General features: G+C 36.3%; 1 protein-coding gene across 8 annotated transcripts in view; it reads right to left on the bottom strand.

Moving 5' to 3' along the window:
• Positions 1 to 863: 863 nt before the first annotated feature.
• The window catches only part of zmat4a (zinc finger, matrin-type 4a), a 259,922-nt gene continuing 237,346 nt past the window's right edge, over positions 864 to 23,439 (bottom strand). For 6 of the 8 annotated variants that reach the window (XM_073952205.1, XM_073952204.1, XM_073952201.1 and 3 more), the window contains one exon: positions 864 to 4,930. In XM_073952205.1, coding sequence (XP_073808306.1) covers positions 4,903 to 4,930 — 28 coding nt within the window. In that variant the 3' untranslated portion in view covers positions 864 to 4,902. The remainder of the gene's footprint in view (positions 4,931 to 23,439) is intronic. The other 2 variants (XR_012406880.1, XR_012406879.1) reach the window with 1 other exon arrangement.

The following is a 23,439-nucleotide window of genomic DNA, read 5'->3' as shown; positions in this document are numbered from 1 at the left end:
CCCACAGATCTGCTTTTCCAGCACAAGAACAGGGGCTCGAAGACTGGATTATTTATTATCTATAGAGCCTAAAAAGGCACTTACCTGCATGCCAAAAATAACAATCAGATGGGTGTGGATACAGATCTACCATCCTCATACCTGAATAACACTAAAAGCACATCAAAGCTTTCACATCGAACCTAGGATTGACTTTTGTCTTCCTCCAGGCTAGTCGCTGGACTCTTTTGGGATGGACAGAGCTGCTTTATTACACACTGTCATTTGCCCACATTAACAGCTCCACACAGTCCGATCCCTTTTGGGAGAGTTCCCCATTTACATTCCATTATTTAAATTTCCTCATGAGCAGAATTAATGACTCAGGCCTTCTGATGAGGCGCAGGCATAACTTAATTAGAATAATCTATCTCTATGGGTCAGAATGCATGAAAGGGGGCACAGCCACGGAACGTTTCATTAGAAAAGTTCATTATCAAATAAATAGCTTTGACTCGCGTAGAGACCGAGCGTGGAGAGGTGCTCGGAATGAACATGGATGTCTGAATATCAGTCCTTTGAGAGGGAAGGGAGAATAAAAAAAGAGCAACAGCTGATTTTTCTTTCTTTTTTTTAATATCTAAGGTGAAGTATCGGAAGCGGAGTGGGATTTCAGCAGGCAATTTCATGTCATGCTGCAGCTTAATTAGTGTCGGAAATGGGACGTCAGAATGTTAATTAGATTTGATGAAGGCCTTTGCTCACCGCAGTGTGAATTATGAACATGTGCCACTCATTGTGGCTAAAACTGGCGAATAGTGACGTCCCGTAGAGAAACCGCACACTGTGCAAATCTACTGTGAATCAAAACACGTTTGCAGAAATGATTCAAAGTGCCTTTTATTTCATTTCAGACACAGTTGATCACATGACCCAGAGCACAAAGAAGGAGAGAACAGGAAGTCGCTCTCTTAAAGGGAACACACACTAGTTCCAACGAAACAATGCATAAATGGATTTCTTCCATCTTTGTGACAGAGTGGTGATTATTTGTGCGCTGAACTGTTCTTTGTTATATATTAAAATCTTTATATACATTACGTCCGACCCTACTTGGCTAAATAATATGTTTTGATCAAGAGATCTGGCTTTACTTAAGATAACTTAAACTATTTCTTGACAGTACGAAGGAATAAATATCTTTCTGTAAATAAAATAAGGGATCATGTACAAACAGTCGACTATTTTAACAATAACAAACCCCATTAGGGATTTTTTTAGTTCACCTGATGTTTCTTTTTGTAAAGACAACAGAAAAACAGATCATAAACACAGAGCAAATGATCAGTCATCTACCAGCAACAGCCACAATTATAGACAGCTGAAAGCAACAACCGACCAATCAGAATCAAGTATTCAAGAAAGCCGTGCAATAAAGCCATAAACTCATTTTTGAAGGGAACTCCCAGCTTTTTTAAAGAACAGAAATGCAGTGCACCTTAAAATACTTTTTAATAATAACACTAATTATTATATATATAGTTAAGGTCAGAATTATTAGCCCCCTATGAATTGTTAGTCCCCTGTTTATTTCCCCCCCTAATTTCTATTTAACGTACAGTATAGAGAATATTTTTTTCGACAGATTTCTAAACATAATAGTTTTAATAACTCATCTCTAATAACTGATTTATTTTATCTTTGCCATGATGACAGTACATAATATTTTACTAGATATTTTTTTCTTTTTAACAGCTTAAAGGGCAATTTAAAGGCTTAACTAGGTTGATTACAGTAGGTTAACTAGAAAGGGGTGCGTTTTCCAAACCACAATATATCTAGTGGCTGAACTATCATAGTACATTGAATAATTTGAGAAACGGACGATGTAGTGATGAGTGTTTCCCCAAAACCGCAGTTTCCCTGTCGCAGATTCATTGTTTAAACCAGGGGTCACCAATCTTGGTCCTGGAGGGCCGGTGTCCCTCCAGTGTTAAGCTCCAACTTGCCTCAACAGACCTGCCTGGATGTTTCAAGTATAGCTAGTAAGGCCTTGATTAGCATGTTCAGTCGTGTTTGATTAGGGTTGGAGCTAAAATCTGCAGGACACCGGCCCTCCAGGAACAAGTTTGGTGACCCCTGGTTTAAACCTTGTTAATTATAACGTAAAACCTTTATAATGACAGTCTAAACTGGGCGGAGTAATAACTTTATAAAATGTCCATCTTTTTTTTGTATAAAATTATGTTGTCTTACACACACACACGCTTAAAAAAATCCCATATTAGTTTAGTAAAAACATGCACTTGTTTTCTATATCAACTGAAATATATGTAAACGACACATTTAAGGCCTATATATGTTTCCTTTACAAATGTTATTGAGAATATTCTGTATTCTATGCTAAAACATAAAACTAAAACTCTAATCTCATATAGAAATCATATAAATTGTTTATTGTTGTAATTATTATTTTTCAATTAGATATTGTTTATTTTTTTGAAAAGTCTACTTTTACAACTGTGACGCATTGAAACCACTGCAGAAATGTTCTAACCACTAGTCCCATTTCATATTCAGTAGGCTACAGTCATATTTCTTAATAAATACCCTAGGTCCTTCTATAAATTACAACTAACGTATGCTATATCTTTGTTTTTACAAGCTTTGGAAAACATAAATTTCTCTTTTAAATAACGTCACCTACAGCTTTCATAATAAGCCATGGCTGTGTTCAAAATGACATTAATGTTTTCAAAATGCACTACGAAAGGAGCACAATTGTCAATATGAAGATCGCTAAAACTACTGTAAAAATACTTTGTAAGCAAATTACACCTAAGAGAGATGACCTTATTGTTTTATCATTCTGAGTTTAAATGTTGAAACATTCAAAATAAATATAGCAGAGGGGGGATAACTGGGAATTGAACACAGCCAGGAACTCTGTTTCTAACTACAGCTCCAGAGGTGTAGTTGCAAGCGTACAAGTTAGCAACGCAGTTTGTGAATGTTCTTTGGATCGATGAATTTGGAAAACACTAAATGAACAAACTATGTTTGTAATGACAGAACTTGCAAACTTAGGTTGCTTTCACACCTGTGAATCGATTCAGTTGTTCTGAAACAGAGATTACAAATGTTACATTGTTGCTCTTTGTTCTTGGAGCGGTTTGCTTTCACACTGCAAAGTTTCTAATCGGACCAAAAGAGCTAAAACAAGTCACGTGCGAGTAACTCTCCTTACATTGGTCAGAGTTTATTTTGCAGCATCCCGCTCAGCTGTCAGGAGAGGTGGTGGTTTGATGGTGATTGACAGGGTGCGCGCGCGACGTGTCTGAGGAGAGATGCGGTGGGGAGGGGTGAGAAGGGTCCGCGACGATGCCTATTTGAGGACCGGGAGGGAGACGCGAGATTACCGGGAGATCATCACTCGTTTGCGGGCATTCCAGAGACTCGCGAAACTTCCCGCCATACTCATAATTCTCTCTTCATATAGCCGTAAGCCTATTACATATCCATAAAACACTGTGATATAACCGCGCTCGGATCGGATCGCTTTCTCACTGCAATCGAACCGCTCCAGGGTTCGTTTCAATCGAGCTGAGACCACCTCATTCAAGCGATCTCGGATCGATTACTTTGGCGCGGAACAGAGCGCGACTGCCCTGTTCACATATGCCAAAAACGCATTCCAGGTTAGGGTATAGGCAAATCATTGTATAACAATTGTTTGTTCTGTAGACAAATGAAAAAAAAATTGCTTAAAGGGGCTAATAATTATGACCTTTAAATGTTTTTTAAAAATTTAAAAACTGCTTTTATTCTAGCCAAAATAAAAAATACTTTTTCTAGAAGAAAAACTATTATTTGAAATTATTTGGAAACAGTGTGAAAGTTTCCTTGCCCTGTTAAACATCTTTTGGAAAATATTTAAAAGAGACAAAAAAAATCAAAGGGGTCTAATAATTCTGACTTCAACTGCATATAGATTGTTTAAATAGTATCAAAATTAAATTAAATTAATGTTGAAGTCACTAGTTAACCTGTTTACATTGCACGTCAGAGAAAACAGGCATGTAAGATAAGTGTCGGACATCTATATGAACGATAAGCTGCTTGATCATTGTTTTATGATCCTAGTTTATAACTGTTCAAATCTTCAAAAATGTATTAAAAACCAGACAGGAAATCTGAATAGGCTATAACATTTGCTTACAAATATTCTCAAATGCCCATTCATCAAACAGCTACCTACAGAGCACACATACATACAACAAACACATCTATTAAACTTTGTATTTTTTGTCAAACCCTGCCCCAAATGCCTGTATTCTTTAGGCCAAGAACACATAGATAATTGTATTATGCATACTGTTTGCACACAAACAACAAATAGTGCATAAAAAATTAGACATAAAGTAAAACGTGGACAACAGTTTCTATAGAGTGCATTCTCTTATTTTATGCTAATTTCTGTTATGATTTTAACGATCAATTTGGCAGATTTTTTGGACAGATATTGCTTAGCTGAGAAAGTGACCACAATTACGGTATTCAGTCATGCACACAACAACTGACTGAGATTAGCTATATAAACGTCTGGCGCGATAACAGAATAAACCAGATGGGTGTCACTGAATGAAGTCACTTCTCCTCCAGAGATTCAGAGCCTGATGTCTGTGTTTGAGTCACGCGGAGGCTGGCTTCAGGATGACTAAAGGCTGACTTTAGGAGGATCTTCAATCTTCTTTCGCAGTCAAGTTAAGAGTAAGACAACAGAGTAAAAGAAGAACAGTGTAAAAGAGAGAGAGAGAGAGAGAGAGAGAGAGAGATAAAGGGAGGAACAGAGGCAGAAAATCCTGGGCAAGCTGATCACAGCTTGTCTGACATCAATCCAATCATCCTGTTTGTCCTATTGGCTCACTGGACACACAGCTGACTTTTTAGGCTAGAAAGAGAAAAAGAAAATTCAGAAGGTCAGGTGATATACAACCCTGTAATCATATGGGTTGTGTTTGGAGTGGCTGGTGTTCAGGTGTTTTCATCAGACAGGTTAATCACTAAAAACACAGTAAATGTTCCCCGAACTCAACATAAAAGCACTCATCCATTTCCAGTTGTAATAACAAGGCTGGAAAATCTGTATAACAAAGAAACATTTCACTGGAACAAAGGACGATAATGTGCTTTTGTAAAAACATGAGGGTGTTACATCCCTGCACATTACCATAACTCAGACTCTAATGTTCTACACTGATGAAGATGCAGAGGATAAAAAAAGCAGGTTTTTGCAGAAAAAGATGATGGGAGAATTACGCTTGAGGCTTGTAATTTTCCAGTAGAATCGTTTCTATATGCCGTAAACCCTGTTAACAGCTTATTAAATATTTACATTGAAACATTGATGAGTTACTTGAAACCAACAAATCTTCAAAAGAAACACAGTGAAACTGGAAAATTGGTGTAATTTGTCTTCTGGTTGTCAAGAAATCTGTGTCTAATTCTATGGCTCTGACTTGTTTTGCACCGTAGTGAAAACTGAATCAGGTCAACAAATCAATTATGAAACCGTTGTGTCATCTGTTTCAATATAAGCAGATCTTAACTCATGTTAAAATGTAAGTGCTGTCAGAGCCCTCAACTAGAGTCAATTTACCCCAATCTCATCCAATTAAATCTTAAATACCTCTTTTGTACAATATTCACCTTTAATACCTCTCTTTTGCAATATCTTACACAACATTGTTCAGTCTTATGTAAAAGTACTTGCATAGCTGGTCTTATAGTTAGGTCTCTTATAGCAAATGCTGCATTAGGTTTGTTTAAAATAGAGCTTTCTTTTAAATGAAGAACTTTTTAATTAGCATTGATACTGCACATCTTATTAACTCTCACTAGCCATTATATAATTTTATGTCATTTAATGTTACAGTACATCACATTGATACTGGAGTTATTAAAGCATTCTGCAAAACTTACACTCAAGGTACAGAGATCAATCTGAAAATGTACATTCAAAAGTATAACATAAACTGCTCTTACCTTGAATAATCTGCCAGTACTTAAAGATTTGTATGCTTCTATTACAATAACTATAATGATATTGGACTATATAAGTGGCCATAACAATGCCGTTGTGTCATCTGTTACAATTGAAGCAGATTTTGACTCATGTTAAAATATGAGGGCTTTTAGAGCCCTCAACTCAAGTCAATTTACCCCCCTCTGAAATCTCATCCAATTAAACCTTAAAGGTGCAGTAGATGATTGTCTTCAAAAACATTTGTTGTTGTGCTGGTTGAAAGTCTTTTCACAGTCCAATAGTAATGATTACAGCAAATGATCTAAATATGTTTAAATGTATTTTTATATTCTGGCATATGACTAAAAAATGTTCATCCAATTAAATATTGTCAGGCCGACATCTCCCATTGTTCTGATAAGTAGCTCAAACTTTCTGTCAACAAATGCAGATTTGGGCTTTTGCGCATCTCTGTTCATGTATACTGTATCTGCCATTAGCGTGTGCATGCCTGCATGAGCGCCATGCTTGCACGCCTAGATGAGCGACGCACGTTCACGTCACGTGTATACGAGACTGTCACGGTCACGGCAAAATCAAATGCTCCATTAAAACTTTTTAAACTCCTGAATCATTATTGGAGTTAATGGCAGATATCCGTGAAACACAGTCCCTCACCTGCCGTCCAAAGCTAATATGTTAACCGACTAGCATTTTGGCAGATCATCTACTGCACCTTTAAATACCTCTTTTGCACAATATCCTGCACAACATTGTTCAGTCTCATGTAAAAGTACTTGTATAGCATCTCTCATGTGTATAGTTAAGTATCGTATAGTATATAGTTATGCATAGCTTTTAAAAACAATTGCTCATGTCCAGTGTTGTGTTTGTATTTATGATTAATTTATGTAGCACTGTTTTCCAGCAAGACATGGCATTTCGTTCCGCTGTATGTCCACATATGTAACGGAATGACAATAAAGCTTGACTTGACTTGAAACTGTAACTATGTTTATACATATAGATAAATTAAGCCAAAGAAGATCTGTATTTAAGAGTTTTGCCATACAGTGTTTTATTGTGCTCTCTCAAACACGTGCATAGCAACATGTTGTCAATAGATGAATTATAGCTTCTCTTTAGCAGCCGTTTGGATGCATTTGAGCACATTAGTGATCATCATATGAAAAAATATTATCAAAACCACTTTCAACTACTACTGTGGTCAAAAGTTGAGCATCTCAAAACATTTTTGTACACCTTTTTGAAGCAATTTCACAGCATCCACTTGGGATTAGATTGATGAAAATGAATACAGTTGCATTCCAGGTTGTAAATGGGGCTAATTTTAGAGATTTGTGGGCACTCTTGATTCAGTTATCAAGAAGTAGTAAACATATCTACCCATATGCTGGTTAGAACATGTTGTCAATCAAAACACCCTACACAAACATAACAGACTTGGTATAGAGAATCAACAGAGAATACGTCTTGCATTTAGTACACAGGTTTGAAGCAATTTCATGACATCCGCCTGGGATCAGATTAAGGAAAATCCATCCAGTTGTATTCCAGGGTGTAAATGGGGCCAATTTGAGAGATTTGTGGACACTTGATTCAGTTATCAAGAAGTAGTAGCTATATTTACCCACATTCTGGTTAGAACAGGTTGTCAATTAAAACTCTGTACACAAACTAGACAAAGACTTTGTATGAATTCCACAGAGAAGCCAAGAATGAGTTATAGGCCCACACGGAATCTGCGCGCTCAGAATTCCACAGATTTTCTCTGATTTTTATCCCATCATTAATTCTGTTTATTTACTTGTGTAAACGTGTGTAAATCTAAATGTATTCATTTTTTTAAATAATTACAGTAATATTATTGACTAATATGAAAATCTGATTTATGAACAATGCAGTTTGTAAAGGAATACTTTTGTCTTTTAGTAGATATATTATATGAGAGACTTGCTTTGTTTACGTAATAAAGTGGTTTGTCTAATTGGATTTGCATTTTAAACATTAAATACCAGTTAAAAAGGTATTATTTATTATTTCACATATTAAGGTTTTAGTTATGACACTCCCAAAATAATTCTGCAGAAATCCGCAGATTTTTACAAATTATTTTCGCAGAAATAGCAAAAAAAGTCAGCAGATTCCATCTGGTCCTAGTTATAATTGTTAAGAATCATGTCAAAGTGCACCAGTAAACTATATCCAGAGCTCTGCAAAAAATACCTGACTTTCTGAAGGTGATTGTGTCAAAAACAAGCTATTATCTGAAAAGAACCATGTCAAACCATATAAAAACATAGATACTCTGCAGAGTTATAATTTTATAATCAAAGTTAGTCATTTTGAATAAGCTGCAATTTAAATGGCAAAACAGAGGTTGAATATTATCAAGAGCATTTAAATTAGCATTGATATTGCACATCTTATTAACACTCCCCAGCCCTTCTAGAATTTTATGTCATTTATTATCACAGTAGATCACATTGACACTGGAATGATTAAAGCATTCTACAAAATTTACTCTCAAGGTTCAGAGATCAATCTGAAAATGTATATTCAAAAGCATAACATGAGTTCTTCTTGCTTTGAATAATCTGCCAGTAACCAAAGGTCTGCACATTCAAAGAACGATAATAATTATAAGTATATTAGTGGTCATAACAACATACAATTAAAAAAAATTGTAATAATTAAACATATTTTATTGCATACTAAGAGCGCATTGAAGTCACCTTTAAATCTTTATAATGATATTGTTAATAGCTTTAGTGTAGACTCTTAATATCCCAATTCTAAATTCATAATGAGTTTTAAGACGATATCTTTATTATTAAAGACATAATTTTTGTTGTTATTAGGCTTTAAATGAGAATGAAACCATATTAAAAAATACTGCAAATCCTCCAAGACACTGTAATATTTTCTGAAACAAAGCCAAATGAAAGCATCAGTGAAAAACTTGATAAATAGGCACAACTGACAGGTAAACGCCAATAAAAGCATTTTTAAAAACAGCTTGTAATGTAAAATTAAGCACACAGTTCGAGTAACAGCAGAACTGACTGCATGGAGCAACAACAGCACCAGCGAGAGCACTTTACACTTTTAATTACTGCTTTTATTTTTGACATGCTCCAGTATTATTACAACCAACGTTAGGCAAAGAAGGGACACCAAACCCTGCAAAAACAGCACTTCATGTGACATTTGGAAGTACTCTGTGGAGGATCAGGTCACTTGATACAGTGAGAGCAAGAGGACTGTTTATCTTTGCCATAGTAATGAAATATCCCAGATGCCTCTTCAAAGGCCAATTTGCATCTCAGGCCTCAGCACTAAAACCATTCTTCATTTCCAAATGCCAGGCCTCAGAGGGTTATGCACATAAATTCTGTAGCACACAATCTGTTTAAAACCGCCTAGTAAAATCTCGGAATATCCGCCAACTCCCATGTGTCTCCTGGTAGAGCTTTAGGAATAACGTCAATGAAAATCAAGTCTCTCTCCTTGACCATACCTTATGGGGTTACATAACTGCTCGAAATGGATGCAATATGTCTTTCATATTGTACCTGTAAAATACAATTATAATTTCCTTACATACATATTTGTTGATTAATGATAAAGTGATTTTAATAATGTGCACGCTCACACTAATTCACCCCGTTTAGTGAATCTGGCCTTGAGTATTTCAATTTAAAAAACTGCATTAATATATGTGAGATATGTCAGAGTGATTTATTACAATGTTTAATTCAAAGCAATTTTCTGATCTGTCATTCTACACCAAGACCTACTGACATTTAGAATTTCTTAAAGACTTAAATGGGTCAAAGAGGAAAAGGGTTTTTCAAATGTCAGAACAATAAAACTGTAATAGACCTTTACATGTTCCCCATACATCAGAATCAGTCATTTCAGAGAAATAGGAAGACTTATACATTTTACATGATTAAAAGAAAACAAAACTATTTAAAATAATAATAATGATCATTTTAAGCATTATTACATTTATTTTCAGACAGACATTTATAAAACAAATGTCTGATGTATAAACGTTGTATAAACTCTTAATTAATTTTAGTCATCTTTACTTGTAGTTTGTGAATTTGTTGGTGCATAAAGAGATGCGCAATGGTTTCAATGGATTTAAACAAAAATATTATTTAAACCAAAAGATTTAAAAAATATGTATAACAAAAAACTACTGAGGCAATTTAATGCCTATGTACACTACCTGATGAAAGTCTTGTCGTCGATCCCAGTTGAGTTGTAAAAGCAACAAATAATAACTTGACTTCTAGTTGATCATTTGAAAAAAGTGGCAGAAGGTTGATTTTTCAGATAAATTATCTGTTGAACTGCATCCCAATCATTATAAATATTGCAGAAGACCTATTGAAACCCGCATGGACCGAAGATTTTTACAGAAATCAGTCTAGTTTGTTGAAAAAAAAAAAAAATCATGGTTTGGAGGCGTGCGAGAGATCTGCAGAGTGCAAGGCAACATCAGCAGCTTGAGGTATCAAGACATTTGTGCTGCCCATTATAGGATATATCGCAGGATAGCGCTCCTCGTACATCAGCCTCCACCTCAACGTTCCTGAAAGCAAAGAAGGTGAGGGTGGTCCAGGATTGGCCAGCCCAGTGACCAGATTTAAACATTATTGAGCATATCTGGGGTAGGATGAAGGAGGAGGCATTGAAGATGAATTCAAAGAATCTTGATGAACTCTGGGAGTCCTGCAAGAATGCTTTCTTTGCCGTTTCAGATGACTATATTAATAAGTGATTTGAGTCATTGCAGATATGTATGAATGCAGTCCTCCAAGCACATGGGAGTCAAACACAATATCAATTATTTTTCAAATGCGCCATGACTTTATATTCTATAATAATAATAATAACAATAATTCCTTACATTTATATAGTGCTTTTCTGGGCACTCAAAGCGCTTTACACATCTCCTCATCCACCACCAGTGCGCAGCATCCACCTGGATGACGCAACGGCAGCCATTTTGCGCCAGACCGCACACCACACACCAGCTGATTAGTGGAGAGGAGACAGAGTGATGAAGCCAATTATGATATGGGGAGGGTTAGGAGGCCATGATTGACAGAGGCCATTGGGCAGATTTGGCCAGGATGCCGGGTTAAACCCTTAATCTTTTTCGAAGGACATCCTGGGATTTTTCGAAGGGCATCCTGGGATTTTTAATGACCACAGAGAGTCGGTTTAACGTCTCATCCGATAGACGGCGCTCACTGAGCAGTATAGAGTCCCCGTCACCATACTGGGGCATTATCTCTCACACAGACCGCAGGTTGGGCGCCCCCTGCTTGCCTCACTAGCACCACTTCCGGCAGCAACCTAGGTTTTCCATGTGGCCTCCCATTCAGGTACTGACTGGTTAGCAGGTAACTGACCTGCTTAGCTTCAGTGGGCGACCATGTAAGAGTTGCAGAGAGCTAGCTGCCGGCCTTCTATACTGTACATTATTTCTGATAAATGACAAGACTCGTCTAAGCAAAGTCAGGCCATACTGTCCTAATTGAATAGCTAAAAATCAAGGCATGATCATATTTTATTTTGGTAAAATAAGCGTAATCTAAAGGCATTTGTCTTTTATATAAGCCACTTCTGCTCCAAACTATCAACTAGAAGTGAAGTTATTTGCTGTTTCTAAAACTTGGATCAGCGACAAGACTTTTGTCAGGTAATATACAGTATATTTCTTTTTAAAAATTTTATTGCGATTTCCCACTCATTCACTCACAAATGTCATGTATGTCTTGCTCTGACATGCAGTAAAATAAGCTTTTCTTATCTGCTACTCTGAAAATGTTTCTGATCGCCTAGGTCAAGGTCACAAGTGGAAATTTGTTCTGCAAAAGATGTGCTATAAACATACTGTACCTTCATCATGAGGTTTTCACACAGCACTTGAACTTGCCTTTTCACTTAAAATAACTGTACAAAACACGCCATCCGCACTTAATCATTTACAGTTCTCACATCCCAAATTAAGCAAAACGAAGTAGCCAGAGGCAAAATTTTACATAATAATTCTCAAAGCGTCAGGTCCCACGTTCAAATGAAATTGCTGTTGCTGACCTCCATCCACCTTCTCCCTCCTACCTTCCCTTCCCTTCATCTCATTCGTCCCTCCGGCATTATTTTCAAGTGCTAAGCTTAAGTACGATCAAACGCTCCAATTTGCACCCGTGCATCACTTTACGGTTTCAGAATAATTAAGATTCTAAACAAACACACCTAACAATGTGTATTCTCTTCAGCTTTGTGAAGAAAATGACAAACATTTCATGAAAGTGACATTGTACATTTGATTCAGAGATCTTTCCAATGCCAGGGTTGGACACGGGGTCATTCATGTGCGATTTCAATCCCACAGACCTCTGAAAGTGAGCGAGCAGTGGTGCTGGTGATTCATTGTTCTCCTAAGGCAATGCTCCTCTATTACTCTTCAGAGTGGAGGGTGGGAGTCTAAGGATAGAGACATCAAAGGCTCATGTGCTGATCTTCAGCAATCACTGCTCTCATGTAAAATGGAGGAAGCACTTGGGGCGTTACATTTGCATTGAAGTTGTGGGATTGTGCATGTTAAATGCTGCTCTTCATGTGGAGGATTCTCAGAATGGGTCTACCTGCTGTAGTGATGATGTTTTTACAGTATATGTAAATTGATCAATACTCAAATCTAACTAAACTATTTCTTTTTCAAAAATGTAATTAAATTTAAGTCAGCTTATTATTATTGTTGTTGTCGTTCTTCGTATAACAGCATTGTATTGAATGAAGAGGTTATTTATTTTGACATAAATACAGTATATATATATATATATATATATATATATATATATATATATATATATATATATATATATATATATATATATATATATATATATATATATATATATATATATATATAGTTGAAGTCAGAATTATATATATATATTTCCAAATTGTGGAAAAATAAGCAGGGGGACACATAATTCTGACTTTAACTATATATATATATATATATATATATATATATATATATATATATATATATATATATATATATATATATATATATATATATATATATATATATATATATATATATATATATTAGGCGTGTCAAATTAATTTTTTCTTTGGTGCACCGCGATGCAGACACGGACAATTCAGTATTGGTTCAGTAATAATCATACCCAGTTATTACGTACCGACGTCATTTATTTCATATGTGCTATGTCGCAGTAGCTTACTATAGTGAGGGAGGCGAGTGTGAGTAATTAAAACACGCCAACAATTTAAAATGCAGAAACTCTGCAGAAGCCCCTTTTTCACTGGGATTGAGAAAATGAAAGCAAAATGTACTTGAGTTTTTAATGGTGCAGTTCATATACTGCTAGTATTAAAGGACAAAATTGTCCTCTATATACACACACACACACACACACACACACACACACACACACACACACACACACACACACACACACACACAAACAAAATTAGGTCCATAAATATTTGGACATCGACACAATTCTAACATTTTTGGCTCTATAAACCAACACAATCGATTTGAAATGAAGGGAACAAGATGTGCTATAGCTGCAGACTGTGAGCTTTAATTTGGTTTTACTTCCAAATCAGGTGAACACTGTAGGAATTACAACAGTTATCTGTGCCTCCCATTTGTTAAGGATCCAAAAATAATTGGACAGAATATTAATCATAAATTAAACTTTTACTTTTTAATACTTGTTGCAAATCCTTTGCAGTCAATTACAGGCAAAATGTTAGAATTGTGTCGATATCCATATATTAAAGGATCTAACTGTATATTTTTTTTCTCTTTTTAAGCTCCTCTTAAATTTTTAAAACACAGAATAGTCCCAAGAAAAAAGCCATATCTGGTCACTCTACTTTCAAAAATTTGCAATACCATTGCACACTTTTACTTCAGTTGTTTCCAAGAAAAATCAGCTGTGTTACAGAACCATTTTTAGTTCCCCAAAGATTTGTTCAGTGAAAATATCTATTTTTTTCTTATAATGGAACCATTTTTTTCTTTAATATTTAAGAGCCTTTCCACTGCAGAAAAGCTGTTTTCCCCACTAAAAACCTTTAATGGAACCTTCCAATGAACAAACTCTTATTTGAATAGTTCTTTGTGTACAACAACAAAAAAGTTCCTTCCCATTTTCTTTCATCAGTGATAATAATAAGTTTCGTTCTTTATCAAATAGGGCTGCAAAAATGTATTTTAAATTCCGTGGTCCTCTCTCGTATTAATTATTGTCTAATAAGTTTGTCTAACACAAAATCTACAGTTTTGAAAACTCTGGAATCATTAAGTATACACAAGCACTTCAAAATTTAGATAAATCAGTTTAGTTTGTTTGTAGATGTTGTTTTTTGTTGTTCATTTGAGTATCATTTATAGTTTGAATTTGTATTGTTTTTATTGGTATAGGCCTTTAAAATATGGTCTTTGGGCTAATTTGAGTATATTTACTATCTTGGGGAATGTTATTCTCTAATTAATGCACACTGCCCCTGAAAAAAAAAATATATATAGTATGACAACTGTACAAAATAACATGTTTATGACACCATATCAGGCAGTTTGTATTTCTATACATGTAAAGGAAGTTTTAAAGTCTTTTTTTTCTTTCTTCCCGTCTATCTAACTATCTAATAAATAATACCATTAGAATAAGACCAAGGCTGGGGTCAAGTTTTGAAGGGACATTCCAGTCAACCAACAGTGTAAAACATTAAAGAAAATGCAAAGCACAGAAGATGATGAGAAAGGTGAGCAAACCCACAGATCCCTTTGATATGAATCACCTTTACTCTTTAAAGAACAAATTAAATGGATGAGTCAAAATAATCTGTTATAAACCAACATATATTTACACACCAAAGCTGTTTATTTCAAGATTAAATGCGATGTGTATGATCTGAGTCATCCGTAATGCCACACCAGTTCCTTCCATTCTATATCTAAAGTTGCATTACTGAAGGTCAATTTTTAGATAATAGTAAGGTCATGGGTTTGATTTACAGAGAACACAAGTACTGATACAATGTGTACCTTAGATCCACTAAAGAAAAGTCAAATCAATAAATGTTAAAGAGGAGGTTAATAGGTTCCAGTTTCTCCATGATACTAAGACAAATGGCCTGGAGAGTGAGTAAATGCCATATCCTTTAAAGAGATAGTTTACCCAATAATGGACATTTACCATTCATTTGCTCCAAAACCTCTTTGAGTTCCTCTCTTCTGTTAAAAAAAATGTTAATAACCAAAAATAATAAAAATTAATTAAAAAATCCTGGACGTCAACAGTTTGTTATAAACCATTTTCTCTTTTTTCTCTTTAGCAGAAGGAAAAACCCAAACAGGCAATTTATGGGGCAATGACAGAATATTTAATTTTAGGAACTGCGTCATTAACATAATTCTGAAACAGAGTGTTAAACGGTAGTTATTAAATATTTGTCTTCTCTACATTGTAATTTATCATATCTAATTTAAGCACAATTTATTTTAATGCATTTATTCATCTCAATTTCTCAAAAGACAATTATCATTTGTTATGACATAAATCATGCCAATGCAACTGGGATTCAAACTTTTTTTATATTTAAACATACCATAGAATGAAAATCTAAGAGTAGGCATAGCTGAATAACAAGAGTTCATTACATGGGAATTGCATACTGCACTGAAAACATCCAGCTGATGGTTAAATCTACCCTGCAACTTGGGTTCATTGGCCGTTAGTTAAAGGAAGGATCAGAAAGACTACTGATGTATGGGACTTTGTCAGAGCCTGACAGGAACTTTATCAGTACACAGTTCATGGATCAGTTTCTTCCTCCATTTCACAAGTCTTAGTAAGTGCAATTAAAATGGTTGCCTCATTGTTTTCTTTAGCTTGCAAATTATGTATTTAAATGTGTTTTGTTACTTGTAATCACTCTACACAGCTTGTACTGTATCTGGTTAACTCGTTATATTATTCAAATTGCATTTAAAACCACATTGAAACCACATTGCTATTTTCTTTATGGATTTAAATGTGTTTGCAAACTCGCAATTCTCTGAAATTTGCCATTGCTATGGCCATCGTCAGCTGTTTCAACACACATGCGCTGGTCAAGTTTCAAAATAGTTGAGCTTTTCTTGCTTCAACATTGTTGATAAGGCGTGATGGGCATCACGCTGAACGCAGTCAACCAATCACAACAGACTGGATCATCGAGCCAATCAGAGCAGATTAGCAACGTGCTAAGGAGGGGTTTAGGAACAAATGAATCGCTGAACAAGTCATATAGGTGTCGCTGGAATAATTAGGTAAAAATAAATGCATATTATAAGACAATGTAAGTGTTTTTTGACCCTGCATGCATATCAGCCTGATGTTGGAGACCCCCAAACCAAAATATCACCTTTTTTAATGCATAATAGGGGTTCTTTAAACATCTCACTCACTCTTTCTAGCTAAACATGTCCACCACTTAAGTTCTAAAATATTGAAAAGGCAACGTCTAAATTTCTTAAAATATATTTTTAAATGTAGTATGATTATATTTGTTTTTAGGGTACATCAAGCTGTCTGTGTGTGTGTGTGTGTGTGTGTGTGTGTGTGTGTGTGTGTGTGTGTGTGTGTGTGTGTGTGTGTGTGTGTGTGTGTGTTTGAGAAATCATAGCAGAGCACATTAATGTTTACAACCAGTTCAATTATGTTCAACATATTTAATTTTAGCAGTCATTTTCATAAAACTGCTTCTAGAAAACGTAGAAACTCATCTAAGCCACAAACATACTATGTAAATATCAGAGAACACTTTAACTTATTAAATTTAGCACACGGTGAGACTGAAACACTGTTTACTTCAATAAAAAGAAAGAACAAAAAGAGGAGCACCGCTTCCGCCTCTGTTTTTATTCTCTGTCACATACAATAAGTCCTCATCTTGTCTCATCACAATATGAAGCCAAAAGCAAACAATTTTGTTTGAAGACTGTCTTAGGATATTTGTTCAGACTGTAACGAAATCAATAGTTCATGTTTTATCGCAGCTTGGAGTGTAGACATGTTTATTTTACACCGAAAAATCAAGATTACCCTGGGGAGCTTACATCTTGTGTGAGACAAACAAATCAGCCAAGATGGTGTTTGGAAAATGGGGCAAGCAAGATTGAAGGCAAATAGCTTGTTGCAGACAGGATGAGACTGGAATCAAAGAGCTGTCAGGTGGCAGAACACAGACTTATTCTCCTGGCTGAGCAGGAGAAGTGGAGAGGGAGTAAGATGATGGACAGGAGAGGGACCGGGATAAAAGATTTCATTAAAAGCGGGGTTAAAAGTGGATGGCTGGAGGACGGGGTGGTGATGAGAAGTTCATAAACCAGGCGGCGTATTGTATATATTATTGAGTTTAATGTACTGAACATCATCTTTAATCGACTGAAAAACAAAAGGGAGACAGACGGATCCCTGGTGCATTATATAGGCACATTCATAATCTTTAAGTTGTCGTTTATGACAGGTAGTAAATTGAGATTTGTAGCCAGCATATGTGGGTGTGTTTTTATTTAACTTAGATTATGCACTGAGACAAGCAATTGCACTGCAAATTAATAACAGGATTTGAGTGACAGTGTGGCAAGTACTTGTAGCTTTCTAGGGAGCTATCAGTCAAATGGGTAACAATATTTGTCACCAATTACAGATAGCAATATGAACTTTACGTCAATCTGATGCAAAATTGGACAATGCTAAATATAGGACTAAATAAGGTCTGCAAAGTTTCGAACTGTCTGCCTTTGACCAAAATGCATTTGATCAGATTAATTTCAAAGCATAACTTTTCAAGCGGTCAACACATGATCATTACTAGACATACTATGAGAAAGTGCAAGATTGTACCAATATATAGATTATGTTCAAAATCATAGATGCCATATAACATGGGTATTTTGTAATGTAATGTGTATTTATATATAGTGCTATTATCATGTATGGCCATACACTCAAAGCGCTTTACAATCACGAGAGCTACCATGTGATTTTTAATGACCACAGAGAGTCAAGACTTCGGTTTAACATCTCATCGGAAAGACGGCGCTCACTGACAGTATAGGGTCCTCTTCACTTTACTGGATCATTAGGACTCACACAGACTGCAGGTTGAGGGCCCCCTGCTGGTCTCATTAACACCACTTCCATCCAGGTACTTACCAGCCTCAGCCCTGCTTTGTCTTCAGTGACTAACCGGTCTTGGGCTGCAGGTTGATATGGCTGTGGCTTTTCATTCGATATACTTGTCCATAGCACTAAAAACTCTAACATTACTTTTTATCAAACCTCAAAAAAAAAAATAATAATTAAAAAAATTTTAAAAAAAATAAATTGCCACCATTTCTGCAGTTTATATACATTTATATACATACACGTCCAAAAACAGGTTACATATAATTTAGATTTTCTCTTTTAGAAATTCTGTTGACTATATTAAGCAGACAGACTACTAATTGTCTAGTTGCTACTAGTTCAATCGATAACTGTGAAACTGGTATTGGTCATATGGTATTGGGATTAACTGCTGTAATTCTGATAACATGATAAAAATTGTATAACTGTAACTAAACCATTTTTTAAACCTAATTAAACTGGTGGAAAGAAACTAAAATTAAACACCATTATGGTGATTAAAAAAATCTTCACAGTAAAAAAACTAATTTTACCCACTTTGCCACTATCATGCCAAACGCTACCAACCAAGGCTCATTCTGATTACATACTCCTAAATCCATTTCTGTAGAAAGCAAAATACGCCCCAGGAGCTATGTTTTCTTTTTTGACGTTTTTGTTTTCACAAATCCACTAGAGGCCGCTGTGTACGCTTTTTCAGATCTCAAATTTCTCTCACGAGTGCCATTCCCACCTGATGTTCTCATGTAAATCCACCAGAGGCCACTGTCAACCGACTAACTTACTGACTGACCAGCCGACTGATTCCCCCACCCTCCCCCTTTCTTAAACCCACAGATTGACCTGCCTACCTACTTCCCAAAACCCAATCGCAGTGTTTTAAAAAGCAATTCAGAAAAACAAAAACAGACTGATCATCTGATTTTTACCACACTTTTTTTTATTTTACCACTCCCCCTGTTATTTACTTGTTTATTTTATCTTTTCAAGAGTTCACACTTAGATAGTGCTTGACTATTTAAGCTAGTTTGGCATGCTGTCCCGGGAGAGAACCCTGAGCTCGGTGATAGATGAGCCCAAGGCTCCCGCCTGGTCAATAAGCATTAGGAGGGATATGAGATCAGGTAGTTCTCGATAGCTCCCAAAATAAATCACTATTGGCGCTAATTTGTAGTATGTGCTTGTGACTTTAACTTTGCATGGTTTTTTGGGTGTGGGAGGAAACCGGAGTACCCGGAGAAAACCCACGCGAACACGGGGAGAACATGCAAACTCTGCACAGAGAGTATCGGTTTGCTCAGCTAGTGTTGAACCAATGACCTCCTTGCTGTGAGGCAACAGTGCTAGCCACTGAGCCGCCGTGACGCCCGAACTGAGGAGGAGGGAGAAGGGAAGGATGGGGGGTTTTTCCAAAAACGAAGATGAGGAATGGAGTTTAGGCTGGATATTTATATTAAATTTAGAGTGATCCGATTGGCTAGTTAGTGATTAGTGATACGGATCAGCTGTAGTCAATTCTATCACGTGCTCCTCTCGAAATTAGTTTGGGAAACTTCACTTATCTTTTGTTTTTGTCATACCTGCTTTCTGGAACCGTTCTTCACCTGACTTGAACCCTAATGTCGCCGTCAACTCTGCTCTGCATCTCAAGTCTGCCAATGTACATGGCAATTTATTGGACAAACTGGTAACAACAGAAAAGCCATCCATACAGAGGTAAGCAATCAGCTGGTAAGCGCAAAAAGAAACGGCGTTATACCGCAGCGTACAGTTCATTTTAATGACGAAATGCAGCCATAGGTACTTCTGTCTACATAATTCACGATCTCCAGAAATGTGCATAGGGCTACGTTTTCAGAATCAACCAGTGTTGAAAGCTTAATAGAAAATTCAGGTTTTCTAGAAGTCAAAAGTCAATATTCTAGTTGTATATCCAGTGTGTGTGCGTGTGTCTGAGACCTTGCCACTCTTCCCTGGTTGCCAGTTTCTCTATAGCTGAGCGGAAGTGTGCAACATATTTATTCTTTTGCAATTCAACTTGGTGAATATCAGATAAAAAGAAGCCCCCAAAACAAGCCCCCAAATTCTCTTCCATATCGCTGTTTACATTACACTAGCGTTCCCAAGGCAACAACTCATGCATTTCCAGACTTTTCAGTTCCATGCTTTTCATACTTTAGACAGAGCTCCGTTATCAGCATCACATTGGAAAATGAAACCATCTCGAACTGACTGGCCTAGATAGGCACAGACTGGAACGGTTAAGCCAAGATATAGTGATAGTAGAAAAGAGGTTAAATATTCTCCATCAGAAAGCTGTTATTTTTCAGACAGACCCTAGAACAAAAGACACGAGCATAGTGAGGAAACAACAGTTGAAGTTTCAATCGATGCTTATTTAATAAAACCTGTCAAAAACCAGAAGTGCTGAACACTGCACTGGAGATAGAGTGTGAAGGGTAAAGTAGAAAGGTGTGTCTCTGTATGTAGGAAGCATGCTGCATGTGTGTGCATGTGTGTGTGTATGTGTGGTGGTGGACACTGATGGATGGTGCGTCAGAAGTGTGATGATGCCATGGTAATGAGCCTGTCAACTGGGCTTGACCTATTGATACTGGAGTAGAGGAAGAATGAGTCTTTCCCTCTTTCTTATTCTGTCCGTATCACACAGCCTCATGTCCTCTCTTTATCATCTGTCTCCTGTGTGCTAATCTGGAAGTCACATGTAGACAGAATCCACTTGCTTTTGTGTGTAACCAGCATTAAACGACTGCACCGTACAGAAAGAGCCCAGAAACGATGATTAAAAGTGATCTCTGAATTTAGTGTGGCGTTAAGTGGCCTTTAGATCAAAGCTATAGAAAACCAATTTTCTTTGGGAGGTCCTGCTGAATAAAGCAGCATCCAACTGAATCACATTATGTATGCTTTATGTTTTCTCTAACAATGGTATAATATGCTTTGAATTCACTTTTAAAACGTAATTTCTTCAATCAGTTTCACCATAACTTTAGGATATGCTTTATTTTTCCTCAGCAGAGCTTTAAATTGATCAAGTGACAGTATAAATCATTCATTTCCTTTTGAAACATTATTTTATTAAATGAATGTTGTTAAAAGCTCAATACATAACAAAGACCTAAAATAACAACCAGTTTCCACATACAGTAAATATCATCAAAAAAAAAATCACAGTAATTTTACCTTATTCCTAACACCATTTAAATGTCAAATTAATTTCATAGAATATGAATACTCCTTGTTATTTAGAGATTTTTTTAGGAAGTTTATGCATTTATACAATAAGGATACTTTCTGTTTATGATAAAAATGGTGAATTTAAACAAAACAAGGTGACGCAGTGGTGCAGTAGGCAGTGCTGTCACCTCACACCAAGAAGGTCGCTGGTTTGAGCCTTGGCTGGCATTTCTTTGTGGAGTTTGCATGTTCTCCCTGCATTCATGTGGGTTTCCTCCAGGTGCTCCAGTTTCCCCCACAGCCAAAAGACATGGGGCACAAGGGAATTAGGTAGGCTAAATTGTAGTGTATGAGTGTGAATGAGTGTGTGTGTGGATGTTTCCCAGGCATGGGTTGCAGCTGGAAGGGCATCTGCTGCGTGAAAAACGTGCTGGATAAGTTGGCGGTTCATTTTGCTGTGGCGACCCCAGATTAATAAAGAAACTAAGCTGAAAAGAAAATGAATAAATTAATGAATGAACAAAACAAAACAAAACAAAACAACAAAAACGTAACACAAAACAAAAGAATTAACAAAACAAAAACCAAAACATATTATAACAAACAAAACAAAACAACAAAAAAACTAAATGAATCCAAATCAAAACAAAAACAAAACAAAAAAAACAAAAACAAAAATTAAACAGAACAAAACAAAGGAAAACAAAACAACAAAAACTTAATACGAAACAAAAACAAAATTAATTAATTAATAATAAAAAAACCCTGAGTGGTGAACAAGTTACATTTTCAATTAAAGTTTTAATCCAACAATTGGGTTTGTCCATATTTTACCCAAGATTGATCAAACATTTTGTGCATAAGAGTAAATATGCGGCGCTCAGTGATGCAATGTGGCGCACACGACAGTTGGAAGTATCGCACACCAGACGGGCATGAATGTTATTTAATATAAAACTAAGATGGTGCGGCAGAAATATGAACAGTGTCCTAAGTTGTAGCTGGTTGCTGCAGACAGCCGTCGACTTGTGGTACCGGTGTGCATACACTGATATCTATATTTAGAATTCAAACATGCATGGCGCTGTGTGGCACGGTGCATCACCGAACAGCACATCTGGTGTGCGACCCCCTTAAGATGACAACCTTTAGGGCTCCATTTTCATGATCTAAGCCAGTGTTCTCCAACTCTGATCCTGAAGCCACACCAACATAGGGCTGTGCAATTTGGGGAAAATATCTAATTGCGATTTGATTTGCAATTTAGTTTTATAATCAAGCTTCAGCTCAATAATCTGTAAGTCATGACAACAGTTCTGTGACAGCTCTTAAAAATTACCTGTTGTTGTTTAGTGTCTTTGACTTTGAAACCACAATATTCTCATGTTACCAATGCTGTTTTTCTTTGATATTAATTTGTCTAATGATGCTTCGGAAGCAGCAGACCCTATAATCTCACTTGTCAGTGCTTTCCTGTTTCTTTTTTTTTTTTTTTTTTACTGTGGACATAGTTCAGTTACGCACATTCTGATTGGGCAAAACAAAAGTGAGCTCACTCAATTGGCTAGTAAGACTGCTACACACAGATGGCAGTCACTCATTTGCTCTGGGTGGGGGAAAATAAATAACACATATACATTTCATATCGCAGCCTCTTGTGATTAGCCAATCGCAATTTGAATTTTGTGATTCAACTTCAATTAATCGCACAGCCCCACACCAACAGTACACATTTTAAACCTCTCTCTAATCAAACACACCTGAATCAACTGATCAGAACATGAGAAGAGACTTTAAAACCCGAAGTTAATAGGTCAGATAAGGGACACATGCAAAATGTGTACTGTTGGTGTGCCTCCAGGAACAGGGGTTGGGAAACACTGATCTAAGCACATGGTCTAAGGCACATGTGTCAAAATCTGGAGGGTCGCAGCTCTGCACAGTTTAGTTCCAACCCTAATTAAG

Source organism: Danio rerio, chromosome 5 (assembly GCF_049306965.1).
Source record: "Danio rerio strain Tuebingen ecotype United States chromosome 5, GRCz12tu, whole genome shotgun sequence".
Taxonomy (NCBI): Eukaryota; Metazoa; Chordata; class Actinopteri; order Cypriniformes; family Danionidae; genus Danio; species Danio rerio.
This window is presented reverse-complemented; position numbering and strand designations above follow the sequence as displayed.